Source organism: Homalodisca vitripennis, chromosome 1 (assembly GCF_021130785.1).
Source record: "Homalodisca vitripennis isolate AUS2020 chromosome 1, UT_GWSS_2.1, whole genome shotgun sequence".
Taxonomy (NCBI): Eukaryota; Metazoa; Arthropoda; class Insecta; order Hemiptera; family Cicadellidae; genus Homalodisca; species Homalodisca vitripennis.
The window spans coordinates 132,596,394-132,615,799 of NC_060207.1; the positions used below are offsets into that span (position 1 = coordinate 132,596,394).

At 32.6% G+C, this 19,406-nt stretch overlaps 1 protein-coding gene across 1 annotated transcript in view; it reads right to left on the reverse strand.

Annotated features, from left to right (window-relative positions):
* LOC124371426 (CAP-Gly domain-containing linker protein 1) overlaps positions 1 to 15,499 on the reverse strand; it is a 36,131-nt gene extending 20,632 nt beyond the window's left edge. Inside the window, exons 1-4 of the mRNA XM_046829760.1 lie at positions 15,447 to 15,499; positions 7,320 to 7,460; positions 1,498 to 1,662; positions 815 to 976 (exon numbers count right to left, since the gene is read on the reverse strand). Coding sequence (XP_046685716.1) covers positions 815 to 976; positions 1,498 to 1,662; positions 7,320 to 7,457 — 465 coding nt within the window. The 5' untranslated portion in view covers positions 7,458 to 7,460; positions 15,447 to 15,499. The remainder of the gene's footprint in view (positions 1 to 814; positions 977 to 1,497; positions 1,663 to 7,319; positions 7,461 to 15,446) is intronic.
* Between the last annotated feature and the right edge of the window lie 3,907 nt (positions 15,500 to 19,406).

Here is a 19,406-nt window from a genome sequence, read left to right on the forward strand (position 1 = left end):
CAATGATATAAATAAAATAGTAGGCATTTGACTTCAGTGTAAATTTGATGTAAGATAATATTTTGTAGTTTATCAAATGTGTTTTAATCTAAATATAACAATTAACAAAATGTAACAATGAACAAATATAACAATGAACAAATATAACAATTAACAAACATAACAATTAATAAAATTAACAATTCAATTAGACAAACATATTATAAGTTTGATATAAGGAAATATCCATTAACCCTGCAACTCATGATATTGGATGTTTTAGTTGTATTCTAGATGGCACCACCCAATATCTGGTCTTTTAATACAGCCTTATTTGATCCTATCATAAGCTAAAAACGAAATCATTTGAAAAAAAAAAAAAAAAATAGTTAAAAGTGATAATGAAAAGTGATCCTTAATTATATAAAAAGTGTTAAACCTCTTATTATTTTACGGTGTACTTAAATTTAATTGCCCTATCTATTGTACACTTTGTTTTTAATATCTATATTCATAAATATGACAAAATATACAAATAAAACACTTTGAATTTAATTTTTTTGTAGCTATACTTTAACAACATTGAAAATGCATATATATTTATTATTTATAAGATAAATTTTCTGTGATAATTTCTGAATAAAGTGGTATACAATATAATATAATTATTTGAAATCAATGATAATAAAATAAATATAAAGCAAAGACCGATGTTCTAAAACACACTGCCACTGAGGAAAATTTTACCGCCAGATGTAGGACTAATGTATTAATTGATTTATAGATGACAAGAAACCCTATAAAGTGAAAAGAATTCAGAACACTATCATGTTACCTCAATCTTACTAGAAACCATCACTCGTTTTAGTTGATCCAGAGTACTCTGCTCCTCTTGAAGCTTCTTGCAGTCTTGCTGGAGCTGTTGTATTTGCTGCCTCTCCAGCTCCAGGTTCTGTTGCAGTTGAGCCACTTGCTCTTCCAGCGTCTTACTTGATGCCTTCATCACAAAACATGTGTTAACATTTTCAGTTTTTACAGTTTATTCATAATACCAAAAAATGTTATTTTCAGAATTGAACAGTTGAAATGCATAATCAAAAAAAATTTAAGTTTTGAAATTATCTACTGCCTTTTGAAGAAAAAAAGATAGTTAAAGGAACCAACCTCTAGTAGCTGTACTTTTTCATATTGATAAGAAACAGTTGGTCCAAAACATATTTCTCAATTAATTATTTTCTAAAGTAGACTAGACCAACCCTATTTTGAGAGAACTAATTTGTCAAAATGGACCAAACCATATTTAATATTATGTAACCTAAGTTTGAAATGTTATAATAAATAGAAGCATACTGGGCATGGAAACATTTAAGATATCAAGATGTAGCTCTAGCCATTCTTATAGCCGAGATACACCACAGACCATACCATAGGCAATAGTCCTCACATATCTGGTTACAAACTGAACAAAGTCCATGAGAAGAGGGGTTAGAAGACAACACTAGCTTACACTACACTCACCTCCAGCTCAACTCGGGCTAATCTCTCCTCCTCAAAGCGAAAGTTGACATCCTCCAATTTATTGTGATCATCTTCCATCTGGTTGGCCATGTCTTTCTTCTCACGCACAAGCTCTGCTACTTGGTGTTGTAGATCCTCCTGGGTCGCTTCTGCCACTTCTTTCACCTGCCAAATTAGTGTCCATATTATATATGGCAGCTTACACTGCCTCGGTTTAATTATATACAAAACTATGAATACAGAAGGAAACAGGATTTTTCCGGACATTTGCCAGTGTTCAGTGGTACAAAAAATCAGTAACACTATGCAATTAAGTCAATTTGATTTTTTTTAGTTAGAGGGTCAAATTTACCTTCAAGATAAGGGGATGGCAATGGCTTCTTCACTGTCTCCTACTTTCGCCAATATCTTTATGGAGAAATTTGAGCAAAAAGCCTTGGCTTCAGCTCAGTTGAAACCGAAGATTTGGTGGAGGTATGTGAAAGTCCAAAACAAGCTTCTTTTTTTTGGATGTGTGTGTATTAACACATTCACTGTGGGTGACGAGCATGCTCATCATGCAAAAATGGCGCGCTGGGCGGTGGACGAGCGAGCTCGGCATATGGCAGCTGCTTTCACATTGCCTCAGTGTGAGCTGAGCAGTTGCCCGGGAAGGCTGTAACACTCGTAGCGAGGTGTGCCTGTTTCGGTGAGTCAGTTGGTGCGGTTCGTCGCTGGTTCGCCATTTTCGTTTGTTGTGTATGCTTTGCGATATTGAGTGAGTGGATTATAGTGTCTGTTGACTGTGTAAGTGTATGTACTCATAATGGAGAACGACGATAGTGTTATTGATGATAATTTTTCATCTGATGAAGACAATGAGTTGCAATGAAATGCACTTTCTCCAGGTTGTTGTAGTAAATTCTTTTTACCTGTACAACATGTACAACTCAGATAGACTATCCCTGTATGACTTCTGAGTTCGTGTTCTTGAAGACCTGCAAGGGATGTATATAGTTTTTTTTTCTAATTTTTACTCGGGGAGGGGGGAGTGTTAACTGTTTTTGATGTTGTATATTTTTCAAAATAATATATAATATATATGTGTAATTGATGTACTATCTACGTGTCATTCATGTACTATATACGTGTAATTCGTGAGTGTTTGTGCCGAAACCTAGTGCGCTGCGAGCACGTACAACATGGGAACCGGCAACCGGTGCGGATGACGAGCAGACTCGGCACGGACATGAGGTCACCCGTTCCGGCCAATGAAGCTTCTGGGATACCTTGGACAACCCTTTCGGCTATCCTGACTCCATTTTGGGTAAGTAAAAAACAAAAAAAATTCCCGCATTTTCTGTTGCCGGTAATTTTGTTATCCGAAGTGAATGTGTTAAGAGATAGGAATATCCTTAAGACTACTTCAAAAGAAATCCATACATGTTTTAGAGTTAGTGCCTAGTTTGTAATTATGTGTTAAGTTAGTTATTTACCTGAAAAAGAGATCAGACTGCAGATCTCGAAACATAGTGTTACTGATTTATTGTACCACTGAACGATGGCAAATGTCCGGAAAAATCCTGTTTTCTTCACAATCCTACCATCGTTAAAAGCAAACGTCAAACAAAGAATGATTACAGATTGATGAAGTTAGTCAAATATTAGGTCAACCGAATTGGTGGGGACAATACCATGCACCTAAGATGCTTATAACAGGATGTGGGAGGAATTCTATGTATAGAACAAGCTTAGTAATGGCAGAAAGAAAGGGCTGAAAATGATCTGTGAATATTGACCATTTAAGAACTGAAAATGACCATTTACAACCACTACAAAATTCTTCCAAAATTGCACTCAAACAAAATTGTATATACCATGGTGTATGTATATTTATTAAAGCAAATGATTTATTATCATCACTTAAATAATAAAATATTTGTAATGTCCTTTTTATGCTTTTGGAAAAGTGAGCATTATATCCCACAATTTGTAAAATCATAATTTAATTAATTCTAACCTGTATAACATAGAACTGGGTAAAAAAGGTAAATCAAAAGTAAAATTTTATTAAATGTAATATTTTATAAACTGGGGACGATAACAGCTCTGAGGATGGAGATGGTGTTGGAATTTGGAACCTAAGAAAATTTTGATTTGTGTTGAGAGCCATGGAAGGGATCTCACTTGACATTTGAATTAGTAGCAACAATATGATGCCATAGGGATTGTGAGGACTATAGAAAAAAACAGAAGTTCTAAAAAGTCACAAAAGGAAGAATGAAACCGGTAAGGATGGTGCTCTCTGGTAGTCACTGGTGGAGCAAGTTTTGTTACTTACATCGCAAAACGGAAGACATTACGAAGGTCAACATTAGAAAAAATTCAGCCACTCATCATTATTATAGACATTCTTAACAGGTAACTTAGTGGAATGGTCCTGCATGAAAACCGAAGTTAATAAAGTCAATTTACAGCTTAAGGAATTAACTAAATAAAAAAAACTTTACTTAGTGGAAAAAGTAAGTCTGGTATTCATCTTAACGTAAAAGATAAAACCTGGTTTGCAAATCAAATAATAAAAGCAGCTGTTTCCAGAAGTATCAGTAGTGCTGTGACTTCAATGTGGAGACGCATTTATCACCTGGTACTGAAAATATACAGGGAAATGACCAACTCCTGCCGCCAGGTCTCCAGTGATGATTAACAAGCAGGATTTCCAATATTCAGCCGTCTACACAACTAGAAAATGCATCCTTAAACATTACACGGAACGTGTAATTTTTGTGCATAGCTTTGATTTAACTACTGATAGTAATAATAAATCTTTTAATAATATTGGATGGCTGATATATGAAAAGGCTAAACATGACAAAAGGTTCAACTGGTTAATGCACTGAACGTCCAAGGTGGTATAACTAATAAAATAAGGGATTTGGAAATCACTTTAAGAAATTCTAATATATAAATAGTTTGCTTAAGTGAAAATTGACTCATTATTATTGTAGAAAAGCATTTTGTTACAATATGGCTCGAACCGGCTATTGGAGGGGAGGTGCGAGCCTACTCCTTCCCATATTAGGCATTGAATACGATCTGGTCACGCAGTGAGCCACAGCGCTCTGTTCTGTACAGTACTGGCCATTCAGCATCAGAGACGATTACTATGATACGGAAAGTGTATGGTGACGTGTCTACGGGCGATACACAAATAAAACAGTGGTTTAGGCAGTTTAAAAATGGCCGCATATCAGTGGAGAGTGATGAACGATCTGGCAGGCCTTCAACGGCCAGAAACGCTGAAAGTGTTGAACGTGTTCGTGCAGCAATTAATGAAACCGTCGATTGACTGTCCGAGAGCTGGAAGAAGATTTAGGAATACCAAAATCGTCAGTTTCAGTTTGTAACATTTTACACGAAGATTTAAAAATGAACCGCGTTTCGGCAAAATTTATTCCTCGGCTGCTGACAGAAGACCAAAAGAACTGTCGACTTGAAATCGCACAGGACAATCTGGATTTGATAAAAAGTGACCCATGGCTATTTAAAAAAGTTATTACTGGTGATGAGTCATGGGTTTATGGCTACAACCCTAAAAACAAAGGCTCAATCTTCACAGTGGAAAACTCACGAAGAGCAACGGCCGAAAAAAGCAAGACGAAGTCGAAGCAATGTCAAGACAATGCTGACAGTTATTTTTGACCAGGACGGTGTTGTTCATCACGAATATGCTCCAAGAGGCCAGACAGTGAATAAGGAGTATTATCTTGAGGTCCTAAGATGGCTACGAGATGCAGTGCGAAGGAAACAACCTGAACTGTGGACAAGCCGTGACTGGATCCTGCACATCAACCAACTACGACAGCCTCCCAGTCCTGACATAGCTCCTTATGACTTCTGGCTATTTCCTAAATTAAAAATTCCTTTGAAAGGAAAAAGATTTGATGATGTTGAACAAATAAAACAAAATGCGACAAAGGACCTGTTAGCCATTCCGCAATATGAATTTAAGGAGTGTTTCCGGAAGTGGGAGGAACGTTGGAATAAGGTAGTGGCTTGTGGAGGGGAGTACTTTGAAGGGGACCAAATTGCCGTTGCCGCCGAGTAACGTCAGTTCATGCCAGACGTCAAGGTCGGATACTTTTTGGACACACCTCGTACATACACACACATACATACACAATATATATTTATACAGGGTGTATCCGTAATGTGAGGAGATATTTGAGGAGGTGATTCCATGGACTAAAATATAGAAAAAATTTCTTATAAAGGTATGTCCTAAAATGCTTGTTTTCTCAGATATCCACCATTTCTTTTTTTTACTAAATTATTTATATATAACTACTTAACCGACTGAGTTCAAATTTTGTATATTGCTCATCCATATCATATTTGCAAAAAATAATCATTTAGTTCCTATATTCTGTTTAAAAATAGTGGCCATATAATTTTTTTAAACTTAAATAACTCAAAAACCGTAAATTTTTATAAAATTTGTCAAGAGCAATTTTTTGTAGCCCATTCAATTTTACTTCCATAGCTTTTTAAAATATCAAACTAAGACATTTTTTAAACGGTACCCATAATCATGATGCATTACAAAACAAATTCTGTATACTAAAGTTTAGGTGCAACACTTCAGTATTAAAATAAATGGAGAAAGATTAGGCAACAATTACTTTTCAATGTTTTAATTACAACATATTTCACTTGTTTAATATGGACAATTTAGCAAACTCAACTTCATCAATCAAACACTTATACTGCTGGAAATGACCACCATTGGATGCAATACATGCATTAACTCGCCTGACAAAAGACTGTTGTACTCTCTCAAAAATGACTGGCTGATTTCTGATAGTTGTAGTGGTGTCTTTAAAGTATTTCTTGGTTTACAATTGGTGTTGAATAGACTAGAGATTTCATATGAGTCCAGACACAGAAATCTATGGGATTCACATCTGGAGAACGTGGAGGCTATGCCACAGGACCACCTCTACCAATGTACCTCTGACGATACACTTCATTTAAATGTTCCCTCACCAGAAAAGTGTAATATGCTGGTGCACCATCGTGCATAAAGTATACATTTTGCCTTTTTCCAAGATGTAAATTTTCTATAATGTCTTGAAATTCATTGATTAAAAGATTTCTGTATGCATTGCCATTTAATTTACAAAATATTAGAGGGCACTTGCAGATAAGTTTTCCAGACAGATGGATCGTTTGAGGTGGATCAATTAATTGGCCTCTTAGGTCCTCTGATTTTAATCCCTTAGATTATTACTTTTGGGGTAATTTAAAGCAACTTGTATATGCAGAACCAGTTAATTCCACAGAATTATTGAACAGAATTTTAAACGCTTGTGAACTACTTAAAAACAACTGAGATGCTATCAGAAAACCAACACATGGTTTCGTTAAACGCACTAGTTTGTGCATAAATTACCAAAAAAACCATTTATAATGTATGGAAAGTGGAATAAAATATTAGCAAAGATCCACAGTTAAAATGTTTTATTTTTACAGAGAACAATTCTTTGAAATAGTCAACTAAATAGGCAAAAAGTGGTATTGTTGTTATGACCCCTTTTTATTTAATTTAGTAGGTAATTGTAACAATGACCTTGCATTGTAAAAGACTTATCACCCTAAATGTGCAAGGAGGCATTGACGGGTAGTGGCAATAGTTAGAACTAGTGTCACATGAAAAATTAGGTAACCAACTAGCTCCTAAAACACTAGGTACTAGTTTTAGGTACTTGTGGTTAGGTTTTGAACTAGTAGATTGATCTAAAAACATATCATTATTTTTCTACACAGGTTCAGTCTTTACTAACCTGTCGCAGTTCCTGTTTCAACATATCTAGTTGTCTCTCTGCCTCCTCTGCTTGAGCTGCTGCTCGAGTCACTGCCAGCCTTTCCATGTCCCTCTCCTTCAACAGTTGTTCTATGTAAACCTCCCTCTCCTTCAACATTACCTGCACCACAAGAATAATACACCATTAGTAAGAACCATTTTCATCTAAAAGAGGATTTAAATTATAAAATCTCAAATTTCATACTCAGATTACCTTTCCTACTGGAAATTCTCCTACTAAGTCAGCATATGCAAGCAATTTAGCGTTTTTCTTACAAAAAATTTAACTCCATTCTATTCTATTTTTTATGGTTTTAAAAACTTTTCTGATTGGTATAGATCTCCTGCCAATAGAATCTATACTGGATACAGCAAACTACAACTGGGCAACCCAACGAACATCCAGGAGCAGTACAGCATTAATTACAAATTTCAAGATATCGAGGTAGTTGAGTGAACTAATTTACTGTGGCAGATGATTGATTGTTAGAGTAGATGGGAATATCTTACTATTAAAGATTTTTGTAATCCTAAACATGAGAGAGCACTCAACCTTATTTATTCTGAATATCCTGTCAGCTTGGAAGCAGTGCAGGGGTCCTTACATGACTAAAAGTAATGAGGGTTTTCCTCAACTTCTTGTTCCAAGAAAAAAAAGGTTTTCAGAGGACGCAATTTCAACCAGATATCTAATATAAAAAATAACATTGGGATCATCAGCGTACCAGTCAAATTATGCAATTAAGACACCATGTAACAGTGACATAAAACCTTGCAAATAACAAATAAGAGGTAATGGTTTTGAATTCAAACCCTCTAGAATTCTATAGAGAACTGTTGTTTATGTCACATAAAGGAGTCTTAAAATTAAAAAGCTTTGATATATTATAATTTAAATAATCCCAAAAAGATTTAGGAAAAATTACTACATACTAATATTATTAGCAATACTCTTTATTATGTTTTTAAAATATCATAAATTCAGGTTGGACTATAAGAAAAATTGGAAATACTTTACAGAAGATAACATTCTATTTACAGTATTATAAAGAAAAAATTAAATTTGAGTGTGAAATTTTCAAAACTTCACTTTAATGGGAAATTGAAAAGAGTATTCAAAAACTGATTGGTAAGTTTCTTATATATATATATGTCGGCTTTTATTCAGTGTAGTACCTTGAACAAATCAAGAAATATGTTTGGAAAATTGTAATTTCTTGATCTTGAACTAAAAGGCAAGAAGGCTCGTTGGAGGCTGGATATGTAAGAGTAATAATAAAGATGGAACAACATTTGCTGAAATAAAGCAAATATATAGATGTTTTCTCATATATTTTATTTTTTTTACAATCACTTACAGGATGCTAATTATATTAACACCTTCTAAATTTTATAGAAAACTAGCAGTTACCCATGGAGTTGCAATAACGGGTACGTCATAGACATATTCTTTCAAAATGGCATAATAAAAACTTTTAAAAATAAGTAAAGGTTTTCAATATTTCAACCTCTAAAGTCTATTTGGTGAAAAAGCGTATTCTAACGGCCATTGAAAGCTATTTGCATCTAAGCTATTTTCTGTGTCATAGAAGCATTGTTTGCCATTTTGCCTCGTTGGCCTAATCATCAAGAACAAAAAATTACAAATATAGGTCTGAACAGTTTTTTTCGGTCAAAATGTGTCCACTTCAAGTCATAATAATAATCTACTTAAAGTCTAAGGTATTTCTAGCACTGTAGTAGTAATTATTGTTTTCCCAATCAAGAAAGTATATACATGCACTGAAATGAAATGTCTACTTAAGTCAAAGGTAAGTACTTCGGACTATTGTATTCTACTTCCAGTCGAATGTATTCCTGATGCTGTAAAAGTAAGTGTCTTGTTGTCTTAATCAAAAAAAGTATATAAATATATTGGCCTAAAGAGTTTACTTCAGTCAAAAAGTGACTACTTCCATCCATTGTATTCTAATTCCGGTCTAAGTTATTTCGAGCACCGTAGAAGCGATTGCCTTGTTGTTCCGATCACATAAGTATATACATATATTGGTCTGAAAAGTCTCCTTCGGTCAATAATTGACTTTCTCCAGTCCTTTTAATTTAATTTCAGTCTAATGTATTTCTGGGCCGGTAGTATATTGAGATAATAATACACATAAATGTGTAAATTTACAAATTTAAAAGACAACGGGAAGTGGAAAACCAAATATAGTTCTTCTACGAGATACAATCCAATTTCGATGCTTTTGTGTTTCTATATAAGTAATGAGAAAACATGTGTGAAATATTATCTTTCTAAAAAATTAGGAAGTTAGAAAACAAAAATACAATTTTTTAGAGATTCCCAACCCATTTCAACCCTATTGGTTCTTCATGAAATTTCTGATATTTTTCTGTTTAAAGCATAAGGCATGCGTGTGTCATATTATATCCTCCTACAACATTGGGAAGCTTTAAAAACCAAAATATGGCCGAATATCAAATTCAAGGAATGTCAAAGCTAAAGCCAAGAGTTTTGTGGGTGTTAGTTCAACACTTTAATACCCAGCAAGCACAAATATTTTTGTAGCCTAAATGTTACGTAACAATATCGTAAAGATCTTGACATTTTCAAAGAAGAAGAACTTATTATGAATCTAGTTTTCTTTAACCACTTTGTTAACTCGTTCAACAAAGCTGCCTGTAGTGAAAAACTTACGTTGACCTCCTTCATAACAAACGTCAGTTAAGCCATCTTTAAATTTTTGACACCTTTCATGCAAAACACCATCCATTACTCATGTTTTCTTCAAAAATAGACAACATTCTGTGATGGATTTCTGCTGCTTTGCAGGAAACGAATAACACTGCTCAATTCACATTTGGTGGGAGAATAAATAGAGGTGCCTATGTTTGTGCATCTGCATCTCAGCACAAATTGGCTACTAGAACTTGGCAGTAACAAATGTGGGAAAGATGTGTGATTGATTACTGTGCAAACTGTGGACCTGCCACTTGTCTGGCCACCAAGGTGCGAGATTGGAGGTTAAAAATTAATGGCCCTAGTACACATATACTCTGCTAAAATTGTGTATGACATGAGTATATTTTTGTCATTAATAAGCTAATGAACTCTGTACCAGTAATCCCATTTTGTCAAAGACTACCAGTACTCTTCATGGAGGCAAGAGTCCACTAGCTTTGTCAGATCACAACTCTTATCCTTAAATCGAGCATGACAAAAAACATTGCAATGTTAAGAGTTAATCAGTAGGTAATGATGTCTATTTTTATACACAATTAAAATATTAAATCAAATATGTAATTAAAGTAATAGAAATTAAGTCACGGTTTGAAGCATCAGTTAAATTATTAAATATCGTCTAACATTCATGGTTCAAATCACATCAAAACATTGCAAACACAATTATAATTCTGAGATAATTTGGCCTCCTTGCGGAGAAAGCTATCCCCATACTAACCGAACAGTTTATCACATGTGTAAGTTACAACAATAATCTTAATAATTGATTGTTATAACGAAGAATATCACATGTATCAGTAATCAATTTAAGATATTTATTCCTTATGCATTATTTCTTATTGATTCTTTGACTGTCAAAAACTTATTCGAAGCTACTAATACAACTCAATAATGGTTGTATGATAAGCATGATTAACTGGACTGTCTGTAGAATGGGAAAGAAAGTTACTGTACATTTATAAAATATATAATCAGATTAATTTCTTTGAGATTTATCGGTGAAGTGTATTTTATACAGTCTCTTTACATTTTCAGAGAAATAGCCCATGAGAATAAGTGGACAACTCGTTTAATTCATACACCAAAGAATGCCATTTCTTGTATGGCCTGTGATGTGCGATATATCAACAAAATTCATTCCTATGGCTGGCTGTTGGATTGCATGTTGTATTGCTAAACAAAATGTTTTTCTGTCGTATAGCAATCCATTGTTTTGTTATTACTGTTTCAATAGTTCCAGTTCATTGATTCTAATAATCAATACTTGATAAATAAATTTTCAGTATTAATCAGAAATTTTTATGATCATCCAACTTGTGTCAAATTTCAAATATTTCTCCACACAATATGTTATGTTGAATTTTTATTCATATTTTTTTTTTTGTTTTTTTGCTAATTGTTTAGATATTTACAATATTTTATTAGTATGGAAGTATGTAAATTTTTACTTATTTTTATGTTGCATGATAATTAAACAATTTTTAATAATTATAAAAAAATAAAATTTGAACATTGTGAAAATTAAAGGAAAACAGGATTTTGCATATTTAGCATTGTTATTTGTTACAAGGAAAGAACACTACTTTTCAAGGATTGATAGTTAGCCTCTTCTTTAGTTGTAAAAAGACTTAATACATAAGGAAATAGATCAATATATTGATTTGTTCTTGCTTAACCTTATGTATTACGTCTTTTTACACCTAAAGAAAAGGGTAAATTCCAATCTTTGAAACATGGTGGTATTCTGTTCTCATAACAAATTATAGCAAATGTCCAAAATAACGTTTTCCTTTTAAATCAAAGAATGTAAATATTAAATTTTAAACAATGAATTAAAACAAATCTTTATACAATTTGTTTTAAAATATTTTAGTGTTTGGCAATGTTTTTACTCATGTCTTAATGGTTCATATAACGCATTCTTTACATCACTTCTCCCTCTGAGTGAAACCCTTTCCTTTTCTCATATCAAGAAACTTTTCAGTGTAATCTTACCTGCAGTGTGTTTCACTCTTACTACTCACAACTCAAAATCAATTCTTTTTGGATTCTGGTTTTCTGAAAACTGTGTAACTGTCTAAAATTTGTTATGTTCACTCAGAATAAAACATGAGAAAAACCTTTTATAGTAACTTATTCGTAAGAGGAACTTTACGGTACTTGCAGAGTGACTCAATATTCAGGGGAAACATTACGAGGAGTAGGGGCCACCTCTTGTTAAGATCTCATATTAAATAAACCATGACAAGTGATAGCAGGCACTGTCTCTTCATGTTAACTTCAAACGCACTGTTCCAGCCTTATCCAGTCAAATTGGACAGAGAAAGGCTCTACCCCATGTTTAGGCTTGAAAAAAGCTTTAACTTTAAGGAAGCTTCACTCACCCCAACAGTTACACTCCACAGTTAACTAGAACTATCAATCAACCCTTTTTCCCAATACTTTAACAATTATTATGGCTAGTGACTTGCTGCTCCTGGTCATCCAATGGGTTGCGTAGATGTAAGAGACACATACATTTTTGCTGTATCCAGTGTAGGTTCAACTGGCAGTTATAAACCAGCTATAAGTGAACTCTATTGAGGAATATCCAAATTTGCACACTTTTTTCAAAATATAACATTCAAAACAGTATGCAGTTTTTATACATTGGATAAAGTATAAAAACTGCACACCTGTATTTATACTTCTGAACCTGCTGTATAGTATCTTACTGCTCCAAAGACAAGGAAACCAACATTTTTCATCATTGGTTGAATTATGAATTTTAGTTGAATGTTTGTCATTGATACTATTATTTCGTAGCGACTGAGAAATGAATTGAGAAGGAATATTCTGATGAGTAAATTTAGACTTGAAGTAAAACTTGGATCTTATAAGATAATTAGAGTTTGTAACATGAACTCCTCAGTTTCCTCGTCACTGAACTTGTGACCTATTCATGTTTCACAAAGTCCAGAGAAGTTGTATAGGTTGCTTATATATGGACACTTAATGGTGCTAATGTTTAATCCATCACACATTCTGAAAAATTGTTATGCTTCTAATAATGTAATCAATTTTCATTCTTTCAAATTCAGTTTCAGTTTTCTAAAATGTTAATTAAATGGGTCTGTTACCTTTTTCATGTTAATAGTTGACTAATCATACTGATATTAGTTTCACAATTCAACACAGTAAATATTCTTTACACATAACACGTCTATGGTGGGATGGGTTGATTCAATGTGAATATTGAGTTTAGCTCCATTTTATCTTTTGCTCAGTGCAGTGCCTAAGATATAACATAGTCAAGACTGGACTACTGGAATTAGTAACCCACATTCCGATCCACCAAGACAAAAAACAGAGATTATTTTGACTATACTACTCAGTATTCAAAACATACTCTCTACAACACAATGAGTTTACACTAAATGGCTACTGGGTAAACCAGACAGAACTCTTTTGTGGCCTAGGTGTCTCTGATGTTTAAACGATACAACACATAAACAATTAAGACTCATCATGATATATATATATATATATATATATATATATATATATATATATATATATATTTAGATGATAACAAATATAAATTCTCCAAAAACAGAGATTTGACAAAGCTCAAGCAAAATATTCTCAATGTGTTCAGTTTATGACAATGAAATTAAAACAGTATGATACAGTGCATTATTAAAATAATATATTTATGATATTTAGGTTCAAAAAATAAAACTTTAAGTACTAACAGGAAATTTTAAAAAATTGAGTTGAGATTCTTACCTTAAAAAAGTACTGAAAATTAAATAACCAAATGACAAGAGAAACACTTTTTCTGATAACAAAATTATATGAAACAATGTCCAATTAGAGCAGATCTTGTAGGTGTGGCAATTTTTCAATTTCAACAGTTCTCAATTCACTATCCAATTTAAAATCACTTGATTGATTATAACAGTTGAAGTGTCATGTAGAAAAATCAAATTAGGCTTTGTTTACAAAATGTTTTAGAAAAGTATAAAATGTGAAACGTATGTATACTGCATAAGCTAGCCTAAAAACTGATTAACTGGTAAGAGTTTTGGTCATGTATTTTTACAGCGTGTTATTCTGTATTCTGGTATAATTAAATGTTATTTACAATATAGACCAATCATGATGCATTATGATTTTGCAACTTGCTACATTTTATTTAGCTTCTTAGAAGTGTTAATAAATTCAACAATAAGTATATTTACCGCATTTCAATTTTATTTAAACTTTTTTAAAAATTACCTTTTAGTATTACGTGTCAATAAAAGATATAGAGACAACCAACCCAAAGAAAAGTTGGCTCAATAACAATTTTAGAGAGCAATACCTAAACCCAACTAGGGATATTAGGCTACTTCTAGACTTGACAACACAATAGAGTAATTTGGGAAACAAATTTACATTGTAGAAAGTACCACGATGCAACAAGATAATTTATTATTGACGACACATTTTAATACGGTTCAATCTTGAAATTCATGTATATGTCTCATACACACACACACACAAAATGTTATATGACAAATAAAAAATACCCATGCATAATAATTAGTCAACAAAAAATTCCCCACACATCTTCTTATAATTACTATAATAAACTGTAATTTACACTGATAGTAGAAGGGCTTGTTAAAATTTTGTGAAACTCAGTCATAGAAGACCATTTACTATGCAATTATAAAAAAAAAACTGTTACAAATATCAATTAGTTATGAATCAATTGAATTAATGCATCAAGTGTTCTTTTATCAGGGTCGAGGATAATGTAATTGAAATATCTAGTTTTCTGTGTAACATTTGAAAATAAACACACATAGTTCTTATAACAACTAAAATGTCTACATACTTTACTATTAATTACCTGAAAAATTAGGTTTTTGTATAAACATAATATTATTATGAATTAATTGCTCTTAGATACTAAAATATATTTAGATTACAAACTCAAATGCACATACTTTCCTTGCCAAAAGTTCTCTTTTGTTTCTCTATTTGAAGAGCAATGTACAGCAATGTAAAATCTATTTATCAATCAATAATCAATAACAGTTACAAGGCTAAAAAAAACACAATTACAAATTTCATATATAGTTTTCCCCTGACCATTTGATAAATCAATGAAAAGATAATATGTACCATTTTTGTTCTTTGTGGATTAAATAAAACAACTAACACTGGAAGGTATTAGTAAAATTATGGCAGTTTCTAAATGAAAATGTACACAAGATAAACACAAATTTACCACTCTGTTAATATTTTTCATTTTACCATTTTATAACTTGACATGCTGTTTGTTAAAAGAAACACTGAAATGAAATAGGCACACAGTACAGTAACATAACTTACAGCAGAAGCTTTAGTCACTGACTTCAGATTGTCATCCTGAACAGATAAAATTTCAAATAATATACTTACAAAGGCGTAGATATATATATATATATATGTGTGTGTGTGTGTGTAAAAGTTTGTGAATTTCTTTCTGTGAAAAATTTTAAGATTTCTTAACCCTTAGCAGATAGTTAAATAAAAATAAATGAGACAAAATTTTTCTATTTGGAAATATACAGTGTCCCAGAACACTCTACCAACCTTTTAATGTATGTAATGTATACATGTATGTAACTTTAAAGTAGTCAATAATTATTTTAGAAGGGATTATCATAATAATTTGAAATTTGAGGTATATTAATATTTTACATGCTCTAAGTTCAAAATGGCATCTTAAACGTAAATAACATAACAACAACACATGACAAACAGTTACAACTAGTGTGTTTTATTTAGAGAATTTAATTACATATTTAATGATACAAATTTAAAGTAATATATTGTTTGATAAATAAGAATCATAGAGCTTTATTCTTGAATATAGAGTACAAAATTGGTGTAAATAAACATTACAATAATTAACATAAAGAAACATGAGCACAAACAATGTCTGATAGTCATTTGAACTAAGCAGTGAGCCAGGAACTCGTTCATAGTGTCAACTGATCTATCCACAACCTGATCTTTTCACAGCATTGTCTTCAAAACCTTAATACTATGTGTCTTCAGCTCTGCAGGAAGTAGATTGAAGAGCTTTTTGCCCTGCATATGAAGCTTCTTTTCAAATAGGGCAGTTCTATGGGATGGAATAATGAAGTTCCTCTGCATGTTGTGTAAGCCGTCACAGATTTTTAAGTGAGATAATTCATTTTTAAAAACCTAAGTACTAAACATTATTAACTGTCATTATATGACAGCATTGCTTGTGAGCCACAACTATCAGGTCTTTTATACTAAATGTATATATAATTTTTTTACTTTTTTTAACAGATGAACTTATTAAATTCCATATTTCCACTGCCACCGCCAGCTAGTTTGATTGCACATCTTAAATCTCACCTCTAGAGTTAGCTGAACATTTGTAAATTAATTGTGTTTCTGAATAATCATGTCAGCCTCCAGAAATCTATTGAGTTTGGACTCTGTTTTAATAGAAAAACTTGAAACATTCCTATGTATATAAAGCTGTTTTTCTTTGTAGATTATACACATTTTTTTATATCATTACGTTACAATCTAAAGAAACCTAAATCCTACAATATTGGTAAGGATACGATCACAACCCAACAACGTACATTATATTTTAATTAGACAACACGAGCAGCTAAAATTAATAGACAATAGACTTTATTTGCACAATTCATAGAGAACAGCATTAGCACCAAAGACACAAGATTAAATAATTAGAGAGAGAAAAGAACAATTTAGTTATTCAGTTATCACATTACGATTATATCAACAGTTCTCCAAGAAAAAAATAAAATGGGTGTTTTAAAAGCCAGTTCTTTAGCGTTTTCTTTATATTTTCTTGAGATTTTATATCAGTGAGCAGGCAGTAGAACGGCTTTGCTCCCATATAAAATGGCTTTTTTTTTAACTGAGCAGAATGGTGTTGAGAGAGAGTGAAGTCTGCAGCATAGCAAGTGTTATGTTGGTGTAAGTCACTGCCTTGGGTCAGGTTTTTCTCATGTGCTTAGGTTCATTGAGGATATAGAGTGACACTACAGTTAGAATTGAGTGTTCAACAAAAGCAGCTCTACAACTGTCTCTAGGCTGTAACCCAGCTAATATTCTTATGCAATTTCTTTTGTAAGATTAGGGTTCTCTGTATATTATTTAATGAACTAGATATTCCCCAAACTAGAATACTATACCGAAGATGTGGCTCAAAAAGTTCGTAGTAGGCAGTTTTAGCAGGCTGAACATCATCTATTGTCTTAATGCTTCAGATGATGTATAGCCCAGAGTTTAGCTTCTTACAGAGACAGTCAACATGAGAAGTCCAGTTAAGACCTTTGTCAATGATAACATCTTGAAACTTTGCTACATCTACTCTTTCTATGCTAGGTACAGTTCCAACTTCAAGCTTTCGCCTCCCCATAGCTAAATTTTTGTTTTAGTTTCATTTAGTACCAGGCTGCTGATCTGGAGGCAGTGTTGAATAGCTATATTAAGTACAATGTATGACGAAACTTCAAGTGATCTTGATTACTTAATAAAAGCATGGTATCATCTGTGTACATAATAGTGGTGGCAGATTCTTCCACATACCTTGCAGACCATTTGCAAAAAGGACAAATAAGACCGGCTGTAGAACTGAACCTTGTGGTACGCCTCTTGAATTGGTTAGAGGGCTAGATCTCACTGAACAAGTCAAACCAGTGTCTGAACGACTCAACCATTTGTTGTCTTCCAGTCAAGTAGCTGCCAAACCAATCCACTGAAATTCCAAACGTCTCCAGTTTTGTTAGGAATTATTTATGGTCAAGGCTGTCGAATGCTTTACAAGTCTATTGTCATCTTCAAGTTGATCAATAATGAGTTCTATTAGACTAGTTATAGCAGTTGATGTAAAACACCCTTTAATAAAGCTATGTTGCTGACTACTTATTTTATTTCTTCTCTTTTCCTTCACTCTGGATTTTTTTGTGGACATGTGGAATATAACACCATTCCGTAAGTGTTACTAAAGAAGTTGAAGCTGCATCTGCATATATAGCAGTAGTCAGATCTTCCCAAGACTCTTGTTGTGTCTTATTTTAATATCATTCATGTTCCTTTTAGAGAAATGTTTTTCAATCATTCGAGCTATTGTTTTTACTTGCTGGTGGTTTAGTATACAAAGCTGAGCTGTATGGTCAGAGATCCCCTTGTCTAAAACTTTCACTGTCATATTTTCATCTTCTACATTAGTACATACACAGTCTATTGATGATTATGAAAAGGATGTTATGCGAGTGAATGGAAGAAGAAATCTGAACATGTTGTAACTTCTCGATACATCCTCTAACAGCATATTGTCCCGGTTGACACTCAGAGAATCTAAGTTGATGTCTCCCACAGATTCCATTTAAAACCACTTATTGTAACTCACAAGCAGTGCTGTCACATAATGACAATTTTATTGGTACTCAGGTTAAAATAAATTAATTGTACCTCTTAATTATCTACCAACTTTATTAAAACTGATTATTGGGTTTGTAATTAAAATTGTCCGAATTAAACACATTAGCTGTAACAAAATTGTCATATCATTTTTAATATATATTTCCGTTTAAAGTCCTTAACAATCCATTTTAAACCATTTTAAGCATAAAGCTTGCAATAAATTAATAATTTTTCAGCAATTAGGTCTTTGGATCATATATATATATATATATATATATATATATATATATATATATATCAACTTTCAACTTATTATAAAAAGCCATTCTTAAATTAAAAATTGCTAAATAAAATGGCACTGTTCGGGATATTATTGACATTTTGATTTGATCCAGGAATACCTGAAAAGGTTAGTAGGAGGATCTGGGACACTTTATATATTTAAAAACTAAAAATAAATTTAATATTCATTGTATATATTGTGCAGTATATCATGTTGAGTACAGTTTTGACTTTTTAAGTTTAATATATTTCCTAAAATAAGATACTCACTTTTTATCATGGTGAGAATCTAAATACAGTACTATTACCCTTATCTGACATGTGAGTCAATTGTCCCTTAGGTGCTGCTCCCCTCCTGTTCCTTAATTTGCAAAGCTATTTTGGGTATTCCATCATTCATCCTCCCTTTGTACATTACAGGAGTGCAAGTCCGAGTCTCTAGATAATGTATTGTGCTATATTACAACACACAGAACATCCTTGTTGGTACATAATTTCTTCTCAAAGATTTCCCTTGTGTTTTGCAAATGTAAGCTTTCTCCAGTCAGAGATGTACATCTGTACAATACCAGAGGTAGAAAATTGTTT